Raw genomic sequence first — 15,012 nt, 5'->3', positions numbered from 1 at the left:
AGAAGTGGGAGCGGGTACCTGTCAAATCCTGGGTACTCGCTCTCCCTCCAAAAAAATGACATGCCAGATGTGGCATGTCAGGGGGTTAGGCGTATTTAAAACACAATTCCACTTTTGGGTGGAACTCCACTTTAACCACCTATGTGATGTGGCCAACATACTGTAATTAGCATGCAAAAGGTCTACCAAGACCTGAATGTTGGTATAAAGGTTTGGAAAGTAAGTTCTATACAGACAGCAACTAAAATTCACCTTTTGAAAGAAAATGATTTCAGGGAAATGTTAGACCAATTACTCCAATCATTGTAAATAACCATAGTTCCGTTTTAAAAGCTTCAAATTACAAATGCTGTGTTATTACAGAACCTAAAGCAGTGGGAGTTTTGCATTCCTTTTGCAATATAAAGTCTGACAGCATCATATTACAGCAGGAAAGACACATTGAAGTATGATGTTTTTTTTCCTTTTAATACCCAAGTCACAAAAATAGATGTTTAGTCAGATAGACAGACATTGTACTAATAACCTACATTTTTAATATTCTTGAATCACTCAGTAACAGATATCGGTAACGGCATTATCACTCTGAGAAAAAAAACGTATTTTTCCTATCCTATCCTATTGACAGACACAGCTCCATATTCTTCTTGACCATTTGGTTATGCTGCCCCCTACTGGAGTAGGACACTAGGCAGGAAATGGCTTTACTACGCCTATGGGGCAGTCCCTGCAGGTATACACCCACACTCTCTGCTATAGCCTTCAGTTTGTTTCTGCCAAGTTTAGGAGTAGGACCTAGTTCGCTGCTGGGACTTAGGTCTTAGCTGTTTTTTTTTTTTGGGAACCTTTTTGTAAGACTTTATTTTTTTAGTTAGTGTTTAGTTAGTATTCCTGAGAGAACTACAAGCAACAGCCAGCTGAGTTTCAGACTGGATATACTAGATCCTTAAGGTCTCCCAGCCTGGCCAGCGTGCGTGAGCAAGTTTTATAGTCCAGCACTAGGCCTCACCACAACAATGGACGGGGGCTGTACCCCCTGGCCATCAGTACCCCCACCCCAGGTGGCGAGGTAGTCTGTTCAGAGTGGCACCCACCTGATACCGGGGTATGGTGAGTAAGTGTCCCCCCATTTCTCTGGCGGTCTCGGGGTGGACGTGGGCTTCCTCCCTGGGAAAGTCGGACCCTCGGTTAACCCTCGATTCCCTGGGCCCCCCCGTGATACCAGGCCCCCCCTTAGGCCTGTCCCCTCCCCCCACAAGCAGGTTCCTACATCTGGGGGGCTGATGTATTGCGGTTCTGCGGTGGGGGTTTTTGTCCTGGCGGGGTCTCCTCCTGGGGGCTCTTGATACCACTGCCTGATGACCCCCCCCGGGGGGTCCTGGAGACTCCATGGCGCATTGTGGGGGCTGCCAGTTTGCTGTAGTTTTGGCTCTGCATCAATGTAAAAGTTTCTCTTTGGAATGCATGGGCGGCCATGTTTTGGTAGTTCCCCATAGAAATGCATGAGGCGGCCATTTTCCTGAAGTCCACGATCGCTGGACAGCAAGGGAGAACCTAGGGGCTCTAGGCATGACGACCCAGGTGTTTTTTCTGTTCCTGTGTCAGATTGTTTCTCATCTCTGCACAGAACGTTCCTGTAGCCTCCAGATCGTTTTGGTGGTATGTTCCCAGGGCACCTGTAGGTATTCCTCACTCAACCTGCTGCAGACTGTGTTAGGGCTGGGACTTTTCTTAAAGTGACACCGCTTTTTTTGCATTAAGTGATTATGGAGTCCCAGGATCAAATCTCACCTACAGACCCCCTCAGTGCGGTTGCGGCACCCTCCGGGTCGGAGCACCTGTCTGCTTTTCCGGCAGTTTTGGAAAACCTGGTGTCTAAAGTGGATTTAGTTTTATAAAATGCCACTAGCAGGTATTTACAGACCCCCACGGATAGATGGATTGAGTCTCTGTCCTGCCATTTGCATTTGTTAGCGGGCTCATTATTAAAGCCGGTCTTTATGATCTGGTGTCAAAGACATCACAAAATTGCTGAAAGGTGACTTGGAAACTGAGCCTCTCTCACCAGGCCTGATAGAGCTAACAAACCAAATGGTCCAAGCCCTTCTGTATACATGCGATGTTTTGCTGGACGCGGCTCGACTGGTAGCCATAGTGTCTGCGGTGGGGATTGCTATTAGACACATGGTGTGGCTAAAAAGCTGGTCTGCGGACCAGGCTTCCAAAAAGGCTCTTTCTGACCTTCCCTTTAAGGGGGACAGGTTGTTTGGATCCTCCCTGGATGAGTTGATCAAAGGCCTTACGGGTGGGAAGAGTACTCTTCTACCCCAATCCATCAAGGGCAAGGCACCGCATAATAGACGGGGGCCTTCATTTACTGATCATAGGCGGCAGGAGAAAGGAGCTAAGCGATTCAGATCTTCTAGGGGTTCCAAGAAGACATGGTCAGGTAAGTCGAGAACAGGCCAATCTGGATCCTCGTCTGCATGAAGGGATGCCCTCACCTGTTTCTGGGGAGGGGGACGTTTTTGCTTCTTTCCAGAATCATGGACTTCCTTTAATCGGGACAAATGGGTTCACGAACGGATCCGATCGGGTTAGAAGATCAAATTCCGGTCTTGACCATCGGACAGGTTTTTCCCGTCCAATCTACACCTATCTTCAGACCGGGCAAGGGATCTACGAGAGGCTGTACAAGATCTGCTGTCGCAAGGGGTGATTGTGCCGGGTTCCTTCTCAGGAGCTGGCACATCTAAGGATGCAGGCATCCAGGCTAAAGCTGTCCACATAGACCATCCTCCGCACCGCCATCTACGTCATCCCTTCCATGCTGCCCCTCGCTTTCAGATCGCTTTACTGCAGGGTGGTCTTCCCGGTCAGGATTACAGACTGGCAGCCGGCGGTGCAGAAGATAGTCTATGTGAACAGCTTTACCCCGGATGCCTGCATACTTAGATGTGCCTGTTTTATTCATCAACCATGTGAGTTGCTAAATGTTGAACCTTCATTAAATAGAACCATATTGCTACACTTAGAGGCGCCTCTCTTCTCTTTGATACTCTGTAGCTCCTGCTGGATTTTGCTTCTAATCCCCTTGTGGAAGCGGCTATTTGTGGATGGACATTTTATGGTTATATGACCTCTCGCAATGCTATAATCTTTTTATATGGACTATAAACTGAAGGACTGATGAATAAATGGTTGTGGAACGATTCATCTGAGTTTCCATTATTTCTTATGGGGAAATTTGCTTTGATATAAGAGTGCTTTGGATTACAAGCATGTTTTCGGAAAGAATTATGCTCGCAATCCAAGGTTTTACTGTATGTATGTATGTATGTATGTGTGTGTATATATATATATATATATATATATCTCGTTGCTCACAAAAGGGAGTACACCCCTCACATTTTTGTAAATATTTTATTATATCTTTTCATGTAACAACGCTGAAGAAATTACACTTTGCTACAATGTAAAGTAGTGAGTGTACAGCTTGTATAACAGTGTAAATTTGCTGTCCCCTCAAAATAACTCAACACACAGCCATTAATGTTTCTCCCCTCTCCTTTTCTGTGTCTCGCTTGTTGGAGTTTCTACAACCTAGGTGTAGATCAACATTTGGCTCTGGGCACCATCAAGGGCCAGATTTCCACCTTGGCTATTTTTTCCAAAGGCCGTTGGTGGCGAAGTCCTTGGTTCACACTTTTGTGCATAGAGTTCACCATCTGTCTCCTCCGGTGCGATCCTTGGTACCTCCGTGGGATCTCAGTTTGGTTCTGTCTGTGTTTCAAAAGCCTCCTTTTGAAAATATTTGAGAATTTCCTCTGCTCACTCTGTCGCAGAAGGTGGCTTTCTTAGTAGCCATTACTTCCGCACGTTGCATGTCGGAGTAGGCTGCGTTGTCCTGTCGGTCACCTTACTTAGTGATTCATAGGGACAAAGTGGGGTTGCGACCCTAGGAGGCGTTCCTTCCTGGTTGTCTTTGGGTTTCAGGCGTCCTTCCTGGTTGTCTTTGGGTTTCATTTTAATGAAGACATTGTGCTACCGTCCCTATGTCCTAAGCCTACACATCCTAAGGAAATGGCCTTACACTCCTTGGATGTGGTAAGGGCGATTTGGGTTTACCTGGCCGTAAATGAACCGATTAGAAAATCAGATTCTATGTTTGTTCTTACGGATGGACCTCGTAAGGGGCTGGCCGCATCTGCTGCGACCATTTCCAAGTGGATCAGGCAGACGGTGGTGCAAGCCTTCTCCATTAAGTGTCAGGTTCCTCCTTTCCCTGTTAAAGCGCATTCTACGAGGGGGCTTAGTGCCTCCTGGGCCTTTCATCATCAGGCGTCAGTGGTTCAGGTGTGCAATGTGGCTACGAGGTCGTCTGTACACACATTCACAAAGTTTTAAAAGGTGGATGTACTTGCATCTTCGGATGTGGCCGCAAAATTTGGAATGGTTGTGGTTGCAGAGGCTTCCGCTTCTTGAGGGTGAAAGTTTTTTTCCTGGTGGTGAGCTCCAGTTAGTTGTTCCTAGTTGAGCTCCTGTTACTGGGTTGGCTATGTTTAGCCTTGTTGGGAATTCTGCGTTTGCTGTGTTTTTTTCCCACCCCTCAAGTTGACACTGCTTTGGGACATCCCACTGGTCTGAAGACTTGAAGATGTGTCTGTCAATGAACAATAGAGAAAACTGGATTTTTGTCTTACCGTAAAATCCTTTTCTCTGAGGTTCACTGACGGACACAGCATCCGCTCCTCTGTTGGGGTTGAGTTATTTGTTTTTCTGACACTTCTTGTTACAAACTGGTGTCCTACAGCAGGAAGTGATGGTATACCCTCTGGGACTGCCCTAGGGGCGTAACCAAAAAGGTTTCCGCCTAGTCCTACTTCTGAAGAGAGACAGCATAAAGCCCACTGGTCTGAAGAATTGAAGCTGTGTCTGTCAGTGAACCTCAGAGAAAAGGATTTTACGATAAGACAAAAATCCAGTTTTTTGACTTACCGTAAAATCCATTTCTCTGATGTTCATTGACGGACACAGCACCCACCCCTCTGTGGAGTTGGCTTTCTTCTGACACTGCTTGTAACAAAACTGAGTGCCTATAGCTGAGAGTGGGAGTATATCCCCTGGGACCGCCCATAGGTTTAGTCAAGCTTTTTCCTGCCTAGTGTCCTACTCCTGTAGGGGGCATTATTTGATCACCAGCCAATTTTGTAGGTTTGCCCACTTACAAAGAAATGAAGGGTCAATAGTTGTTATCATAGCCGGTATATTTTAAATAAATGAGACATAATATCAACCATAAATACAGAAAAACGCATGATACAAATGTTATAATTTGAGTTGCAGTTCAGTGAGTAAAATAAGTATTTGATCCCCAAGCAAAACATGACTTGGTGGAGAAACCATTGTTGGCAAGCACAGAGGTAAGACATTTCTTGTACTTGATTACCAGGTTTGCACACATCCCAGGAGGGATTTTGGTACACTCTTCTTTACAGATCTTTTCTAAATCCTTAAGGTTTCTTGGCTGTCGCTTGGCATCTCTAAGTTTCAGCTAACTCCATAAATTTTCTATAGTATTCAGGTCTAGAGACTGGCTAGGCAACTCCTTGACCTTAATGTGCTTCTTCTTGAGCCACTCCTTTGTGGCTTATTTTGGGTCATTGTCCTGCTGGAAGACCCACCCACAACCCATCTTCAGTGTTCTGGCTGAGGGAAGAAGGTTATCATCCAAGATTTTACAATACATGGCCCAGTCCATTGGCCATTTTTAACTTTTAGCAGAGAAACAGCCCCAAAGCATAATGTTTCCACCTCTGTGCTTGACTGTAGGGATGGTGTTCGTAGGGTCATAGTCAGCATTTGTCTTCCTCCAAACGCGGTGAATCGAGTTAATGCCAAAGAGCTAAATTTTGGTCTCATCTAACCACAGCACTTTCTCCCAATCCCCTCTCTGAATCATTTAAATGTTCATTGGCAAACTTCAGACGGGCCTGTACATGTGACTTCTTGAAGAGGTTGACCTTGCGGGCGCTGCAGGATTCCAGTCCATTACAGCGTATTGTGTTACCAATGGTTTGTTTAGTGACTGTCGTCCCAGCTTCCTTGAGACCATTCACAAGCTCCTCCCGTGTAGTTCTGGGCGGATTACTCACTTTTCTCATGATCATCCTTACCTCCATAAGGTGAAATTTTGCACGGAGCTCCAGACCGAGAGCGATTAATAGTTATTTTGTATTTCTTCTATTTGCGAATAATCGCTCCAACAGTTGTGTCCTTCTCACCAAGCTTATTGCTGATGGTCTTGTAGCCCATTCCAGCCTTGTGCAGGTCTACAATCTTGTCCCTGACATCCTTTGACAGCTCTTTGTTCTTACCCATGATGGTGGGTTTGAATGAAAGAAAAAGATTGCATTGACAAGTGTCTTTTATACACATAATGAGTTGTCATTAGGAGAAACTTCTTAAATTGACAAGACTAATCTGTGTACCACATGAGCGCATACTGTAGCCAGTCTGTGAGAGACAGAATTATTGTTGGTTGGTAGGGGATCAAATACTTATTTTATTTGAACTGCAACTCAATTTATAACATTTGTATCAAGTGTTTTTTTCTGGATCTTTGGTTGATATTCTGTCTCTCTTATTAAAAATACACCTATGATAAAATTATAGACCCTCAATTTCTTTGTAAATGAGCAAACTTACACAATCTGCAGGAGATCAAATTAATATTTTCCCCACTGTGTGTGTGTATAGAGATATATTACCAAAAGTATTGGAACACCTGACTTTACACTCACATGAACTTTAAAGCGGCGTCCGGGCACAAAATCGACCTAATCGTTTTTGTGCCCATCCGCTGGATCTTCTTCACCTGAAAAGGAATTGGATAGTTAGGTATATATTTTTTTTTTTACTCACCTTGTAATTGTAGATAGAAAATACTCACCTATTCTCCACTTCCTCCCTCTGTGCCGCGGCTCCGCCGTCACTTCCTCTTTGCGATAAATCCTGGGAGCTGAACGTCATCGCTCCCAGGAATCAATGCGACGGCACCGGCCACACTCGTCACTTCCGGGGCGACGCCGCATTCCCTGCTAAACAGCTTCTGGGCATGCCCAGAAGCTGTGGAGGAATGCGGCGCCGCACCGGAAGTGACAAGAGGGGCCGGTGCAGGCGCATTCTGGGAGAAGAAGACACGGAAGAGGACGCAGAAGAGGACCGCGCCGGCTTCAGCTGCCCACAACAGAGATGGCAACGCTGGAGAAGAAATTTTATAAGTGAGTATTTCTTCTTGCAGGGAAGTGCGAACCGGGACAGATCAGAGGCTAGCCATTGTGGAATGTACTAGCCCTGACTGTCCCGGGGGTATGTTTATTGAAAAAACGTTTTCGTGCCCGGAACTCCGCTTTAATAGCATCCCAGTCTTAGTCTGTAAGGGTTCAATAATGAGTTGGCCCACCCTTTGCAGCTATAACAGCCTAAAGTCTTCTGGGAAGGCTGTCCACAAGGTTTAGGAGTGTGTCTATGGGAATGTTTGACCATTTTACCAGAAGTGCATTTACGAGGTTGGGCACTGATCCTTGATGAGAAGGCCTGGCTCGCAGTCTCCACTCTAGTCTCCGCTCTCCCCTCCAGCTGCTATGTTATTTTGGAAACATAGGGCAAAAATTACTGCGCTAACAACACATGAAAAGAAAGCTGCTTGCACTAATCACTAGACAAAAATCAAATAAAGGCATTTCTGCTGAAACGCGTTAAGAGGACTGCAGTCAGCCCTGCTATATACCCTTGATATGCACAATACCTTGGGACGCTTTGTAAGTGTATCGGCTATGTCTTTTTAATAAATTGATTTTAGCAATATTACACTATGTTTGTCCCTCTTTGGTTTTTACCTATATTCGTGTTGGAGCTGGGATTTGGTTTATCCATGTTTGTCGCTGATCCATATGGACTCCTTTGAGGTCTACCACATCCATCTGGGACATCTACCCTATATTTCAACAGCTTGTATGAACCATATGCTATATGCTATCTGGGTCCTATGTATCTGGTGAGCGCAATCTATTAACCTTTATCGGTGTTGGGATTTGCTGCCCATTGTGATCACGTTATTTATGTTGGATTCTCTTCATCACACTATTCCCTTGGGACTTTCATTCCTGATGGACTTTTCATCGATTTTCATTTGGTTTATATGATTGGACATTCATTTACATGTGTTATTCGTTTAATCACATTTCATTGATATTAGCGCTGCATATTTTCTTGTTTTATGTTATTTTGGAGATGGAAACTGCCTAAGCTAAGTGATCTAAGCTTTGCACTTTAAAACGGTGCACAAAAGTGAGGACTCTTTCATACCAGTAGCATTGGGCAGCGTTCTCCATCACAAGGAGAAGGCAATTTGTCTTGTGTCGTATGCCTTCATACCCACTAACGTGCTGCATTGGCTTGTGCTGAAAAAAAAATTACATATTCCATTTTTGCTCAGTGTGTGCCAAGACGCTGTAATGCATCACAAAAGAAGCAAGCATTGTAGCACAGGGGCAACCATGTTTGGTACACTTTAAAGACCTTTTCCATAGATATTCTTTGGCAAATGTAAGTCGCTAAGTCTTTTCTCAACCCCCCCAATTGCTCAGGTTTGGAACCAGTACGAAGAATGTGATAACACATGTGCAACAACATAGCCAAGTTGTACACCCATATTAGTGCCAATTTAAACAGGAGCCAATTAACTTATAGGCATGTCTTTCGAGGGAAATAAAAGAACCCAAAAGAAACCCACGCAGAGCGAACATGCAAACTCCATACAAATGGTGTCCCGGCCATAATTTAGACTGACGACCCCAGTGCTGCAAGTCATATGTGCTAAATACTAAGCCACTGTGCCACTCTTATGATTGTTGTTATCTTTTTTTTTTCTTTTTTTTCAGCGCTGTATGGATAAAACTGTTTTTATTTTAGTATGTCAGAAGCATCACTGCTTTTGGTAAAATGTTATATTTGTACCGATTACTGCTTGAGAAAGATATCATCATTGACTGGCACTTATGTTTTTTTGTGTTAAAGGTGCTACAAAGTATACAGATAAGGACAGCGGAGGAATGTTGGTGTGGTCTCCTTATCATAATATACCAGATCTGAAGTGTAAGTAATTTTTTTTTTTTCCAGCCCAAAAAAGGTGCTTTTCTGTCATGACCTACACGGTACCCTGTTCCCAATGAGCGTACACATACATGTGTCACTGGGTGGGCTTTAATTCCAAACAGCTGCTTATTTGTGGCCATAGGGAACGGTTTAAGGTGCTGAGAGTGTGCTTACTGCGTGCTCCCAGCACAGTAACTAAAGTGACATGGAAAGCTCCCCACACTTACCATCATGTGACCGCTGTGATAGCCAATCACAGCGGTCACATGATCTGATTGCCCTCCTCCACCTTCCAGCATTCCAGATCCCCTTAAAAGGGAGGGAGGCAGTGGCAGGAAAGGCTGGAAGCACACAATATGAACTGTTATGGTAAATTTGAAAGCTGATGTGATGTTTTAAAGGCCAGTATTGAAAATCATGCATTCCTTAATAAAGGCATTATAAACCCTCCTACCTGCACCTTCTGTTGTTCATCTGCATAAGCTGTGCATTGATCATGTAGTTTCATGGGGTCATGTGTTGTGCTGTACATACAGCTTGTAGTAGAGTAAGGTCCTGTTCACATCTGGCATTTTGTAATCTTGGGCAGAATGGCTTTGGTTCTGCCCACAATCCCAAATCGCACTGCAAAAATGGCACCATGCTTGTTTGCAATTCATTTTTCATTGGCGCCTAAATTTGGTTTAAAAAAATGATTAAATATTTATAAAGTGCACATGTGCAGTATCTATATAAAATGTGCATAAATATATATAAAACAAACTCAAATTAATCAAAATGTGTGTATCAAAGAGTCCACAGAAACAGTCTTCCATAAAGAAGAAGTTTATCTCCCAAGTGATTCAAAAGACATCAGGCGGAACTGTTCCATGGAAAATGCTTCTTCATATCACCAAGGTGTGCTAAGCCAAATACCAGCGCAAACAAGTATGGTGTTAAAAACCAAATGAATAATACATAAATAAATAGCAAATATATATCCAATAAAAATATATGAAATAGCACTCATAAATAAATTAAAGTGCAATGTGCAATAAACATGCATCACATATAATGTTATATAAACATGACGATGATTCTGAACGTGTCCCCCTCCACGGGGTAACTTAACAGAAAAGAAAAGAAAAAGCCACTGAACCGTCCAATAGACGTGCTACTACTCAAGTGCAACAGTCCACATATATCTGTAAATAAATAAATAAATTCCACAAAAAGTCCCAATGGAAAGTGCTTGTGTGCTAGAAATCACAGTGCTGAAGCATGCCTTCAATCCAGTGCAGTCAATAAAGTGGTGACAGTCCGCCCCCTCTGAATGTTCCACTTACCGGGCTCAATTGACCCCATAAGCCATATAGCCCAGAAGGTCAAATAAAGCTGGTGTCCCAGTAAGGAACTTGATGGATTCTTGGGGTATAATGCCAATGGTCCCTGTGATCCTCAATGCTCCAATCACATATGAGGAAACAGAGAGACCCCACAATAGTGTAATTCCGATAACACTTTTTAATGATGATAAAAGCAACAATTACACTCACATTTGTTTGAAGATAAAAAGGCAAAAAGTCAGATCTGGCGAGTCTAAGAGGCTTCCTGGCCGTGGATGCTGCTCGGGATGGAGCCTTGGTCCCGGCTTGCGTTCCAACCATACCAGAAGTGACGTGCCGATGTCCGTAGACCGGAAATTGCGTTGACGCGTTTCGCCCTCCCCTCCGGGCATTTTCAAAGACGTATTTGAAGGTGTACTCGCAGTGTGCTCAAACCTCCACCACTATGCACTCACCAGAGACCTGAATAAAGCCAGCTCAACAGACACTCCTGCTATGACAGCTTTTCATTAGGTTATCCTGGGGTACTCTCCTCTCCTCTCACCCCGAACCGTGACAGTTGGACAAATCTATCCTAAGAGGAAATGCTCACCACACAGACCCCTGGAGGAATGTCATAGTGTAGTATTTATTGCAGTTTAAAATTACATAAATGTTAAAATCATGTGGGAAAAAAACAACCAATGCGGCCACAACATTCCAAGATGGCCACCTCTCCGATACACAGATGCGGTGGCGTGATGTCAGTGTGTAAGCTCTTCCTTATGCGTTCCGTGCGCATGCACATCATCAGGGGAACAGGACACTCAACAGACACTCCCACTGTCAAAGTGGGAGTGTCTGTTGAGCTGGCTTTATTCATGTCTCTGATGAGTGCATAGTGGTGGAGGTTTGAGCACACTATGGATACACCTTGAGTGATATGAAGAAGCATTTTCCATTGGATAGTTTCACCTGATGTTTTTGGAATCACTTGGGAGATAATCTTCTTCTTTATGGCAGACTCTTTGATATACACATTTTGATTAATTTGAGTTTGTTTGTCTTACATTTATTTATGCACATTTTATATAGTTACTGCACTTTTTAATTAAAGGAGAAGTACAGCCAAAGCTTTTGGCTGTACTTTTCTTGTGGATCACAGGAGTGCAGATCGCTCCTGTGGCCTGTTTTCAGCAGACAGCGGGCTGAAGTCCGCTGTCTGCTGACGTCACAGAGCCGGTACAGGCTCGGGCAAGATTACGACAATGAAGTGGGGATCCACCCACATGCCTGGACCGACATCCCGCCTCAGTCTCTCAGCGAGCCACTGAGTGCCTGAGCTGGCCACTTCCGCCCCCTCCACAGCCCATCACTTAAGTGAGCAAGTCAGTGACAGTCAGCAGCTCTCTGCTCAGGGAGCTGTGAGAACCAAGCGATCAGGGGTGTTAGATCGCTCAGTTCTGAGTGTTAGAGCCGGCGGGGCATCCAGCTAGGTAAGTATGATTTAAATTAAAAAAAAAAAAAAAAACAGATTCCCATACTTCTCTCTTTTTTAATAATTTTTTTGAGTGCTGCACATTTTTTGTGTTATTTGGATCTTGAGGCTTGTCATCCTTTTTGTGCTAGCTGATCTCATACTTTCCAGCACTCATTTGTTTGCAGTATACATTCATCTCCTTATGCTCACAGTGCCATTACGATTGTATCTTTTGATATGCTACAATAAAGTTTTGACGTCCATCTTGTGTGTGCAGCCATAAACATTTTTTTCTGGTCTTGCTGATCTCAGAGGCAAGCCAGGCAGGTACCTCTGCCTTGGATAATATACAAGGCATGCAGCACACACATCTTGAGAGTTGTTCCCTTTAATTACTGCACTTTTGCCATGAGGCTTGTCACCCAAAAGAGGCTTCTGCTTTTTTTGAGCGAAAAGCTTCGCAGGATGCGGTTTGCTGCGATTGCTGCACAATTTATTGTGCGGCAAAACCATACCGTTTTTCAGTGCCATTGCAAGTGAATGATGTGTTTTCATCACATTAGCACTCCCACATTTGTAATGCACTGTACAGAAAATGGTGAGTCGTGGAGTGTGACCCTGAAGCTGAAGCTGGCTGCCCCCTTGATGAGTAGGGCCAAGGTAGGTGAATGAATACAGTGCATCCGGAAAGTATTCACAGCACTTCACTATTTACACATTTTGTTATGTTATGTTATTCCAAAATGGATTAAATTCATTATTTTCCTCAAAATTTTACAAACAATACCCAATATTGAGCCTTTGCTCAATACTTTGTTGAAGCACCCTTTGCACTAATTACAGCCTCAAGGCTTTTTGAGTATGATGCTAGAAGCTTGGCACACCTATTTTTGGGCAGTTTCTCCCATTCTTCTTTGCAGGACCTCTCGAGCTCCATCAGGTTGGATGGGGAGCGTTGGTGCACAGCCATTTTCAGATCTCTCCAGAGATGTTCAAGTCTGGGCTCTGTCTGGGCCACTCAAGGATATTCACAGATGTCTCAAAGCCACTCTTTTGTTATCTGTGTGCTTAGAGTCATTATCCTGTTGGAAGCTGAACCTTCACCCCCATTGTGCGGTCCAGAGCGCTCTGGAGCAGGTTTTCATCAAGGATGTCTCTGTACATTGCTGCATTCATCTTTCCCTCCATCCTGACTTGTCTCCTAGTTTCTGCAGCTAAAAAACATCCCCACAGCATGATGCTGCCACCACAATGCTTCACTGAAGGGATGATTTTGGTTTCCTCCAGACATGAGAATTTTTTTATGGTCTGAGAGTCCTTCAGGTGCCTTTTGGCAAACTCCAGGCAGGCTGCTGTGTGCCTTTTAAGGAGGAGTGGCTTCCGTCTGGCCACTCTACTATACAGGCCTGATTGGTGGAGTGCTGCAGAGATGGTTGTTCTTTTGGAAGGTTCTCCTCTCTCCAGCAGAGAAACGCTAGAGCTCTGTCAGAGTGACCATCGGGCTCTTGGTCACCTCTACCCTGATTGCTCAGTTTGGCTGGGTGGCCCGCTTTAGGAAGAGTCCTGGTGGTTCCAAACGTCTTCCATTTACGGATGATGGAGGTCACTGTGCTCATTGGGACCTTCAACGCTGCAGAAATCTTTCTGTACCCTTCCCCAGATCTGTGCCTCGATACAATCCTGTCTCGGAGGTCTACAGACAATTCCTGGGACTTCAATGCTTGGTTTGTGCTCTGACATGCACTGTTACCTGTGGGACCTTATATAGACAGGTGTGTGCCTTTCCAAATCCTGTCCAATCAACTAAATATTTATTTATTTTTTTAATTAAAAGTTTATTAAATTTTTCGCAAAAAAACAAAGTACAAAATATACAGCAAGTTTCACAAAGAAGTAAAAGAAAGAAACATTGTAAATTCCACCTCTGATTTGGAATAATAAGTGTTTGGACTCCGGAAGATCAAGGCATAAGGATTTGAAGGTGGTAAGTGTATTGAGTGGTCATAGTCGGGGTTGTAATTTACTAAGAAAGTCTGTTAGTTGGCGATGTCTCCAGGATGCAAAGGGAATAGTGCCGTAGGAGGCCTGTATTGCAGAAAGGGGAGAGAGAGTGCCCCTGGGGGGCATATTTGGCACATGCAGCCCCAGGAGCCAAAGAATCCCTGCTCCTCTCTGGGTGGGAACCAGGGATAGCCCCCAAGAGGTGCCAGTGGGAATGTTTGGGGAGCGTATTGGCCTGAGGCATTCAATCTGTCCCATATTAACAAAAATGCCCAAGTCATTGGGGATGTCCAGTCCGAAAAGACCTCTATAGGCTGATGGAAGCCAAGGGGCGCCTGCAAGATTCCTACCAGCCATCGTTTTTTCCAGCGGAACACATAATTTATTCGAAGAGTCGTGACACCATTTCAATATAGGAACTAGTGCCATGGCTTTATAGTAAAAGGCTATGTCAGGGAGTCCAACACCAACGTCCAATTTGTGTCTACGGAGAAGGTAATGCGCTAGTCTAGGGTGTCAGTCTTTCCACACAAAGGTCAGGAATGCTCTATGTAGTCGCTTAAAGAAAGTCTGAGGTCATTTTATCGGTACAGTATATAGGATATAGTTTATTCTGGGCAAGATTGTCATCTTAAGGACATTTATCCTCCCGAACCATGTCAGAGGATGTCCTCTCCAGGTCTGTAGATCTCTCATTATTCCTGTCAATAGAGTACTATAATTAAGGTCATAGAGAAGTTTCTGTCGGGGTAATGTGTGTGTCTAAGTAAGGTAGGGAGTCTGTTCGCCAAACAAAAGGGAAGGGAGATTGCAGGGATGCCGTCATGGGGGCGAACATGAATGGGCAATAGCTTAGATTTTCCAAAATGTATTTTAATGTTGGAAAAAAGGCCACATTTACGTACTTCGGATATTAACACCGGTAATGAGACTTGGGGATTTGAGAGGTAGAAGAGGAGGCCATCTGAGTAAGCAGAAAGGCTATGTTCCGTTTAACCAATACGGGTCCCGGAAATGGCAACATTCCCCCTAATTGTCCTTAAAAAAGGGTTCTAAGACCAGGGCAAA

At 44.3% G+C, this 15,012-nt stretch overlaps 1 protein-coding gene across 1 annotated transcript in view; it reads left to right on the top strand.

Moving 5' to 3' along the window:
• RCOR3 (REST corepressor 3) overlaps window positions 1-15,012 on the top strand; it is a 113,835-nt gene that overhangs the window by 19,867 nt on the left and 78,956 nt on the right. Inside the window, exon 3 of the mRNA XM_082249766.1 lies at window positions 9,082-9,159. Within this exon, the coding sequence (XP_082105892.1) occupies window positions 9,082-9,159 (78 nt within the window). The remainder of the gene's footprint in view (window positions 1-9,081; window positions 9,160-15,012) is intronic.

Source organism: Pelophylax lessonae (genome assembly GCF_965119305.1).
Source record: "Pelophylax lessonae genome assembly, chromosome: 3".
Classification (NCBI taxonomy): domain Eukaryota; kingdom Metazoa; phylum Chordata; class Amphibia; order Anura; family Ranidae; genus Pelophylax; species Pelophylax lessonae.
This window is presented reverse-complemented; position numbering and strand designations above follow the sequence as displayed.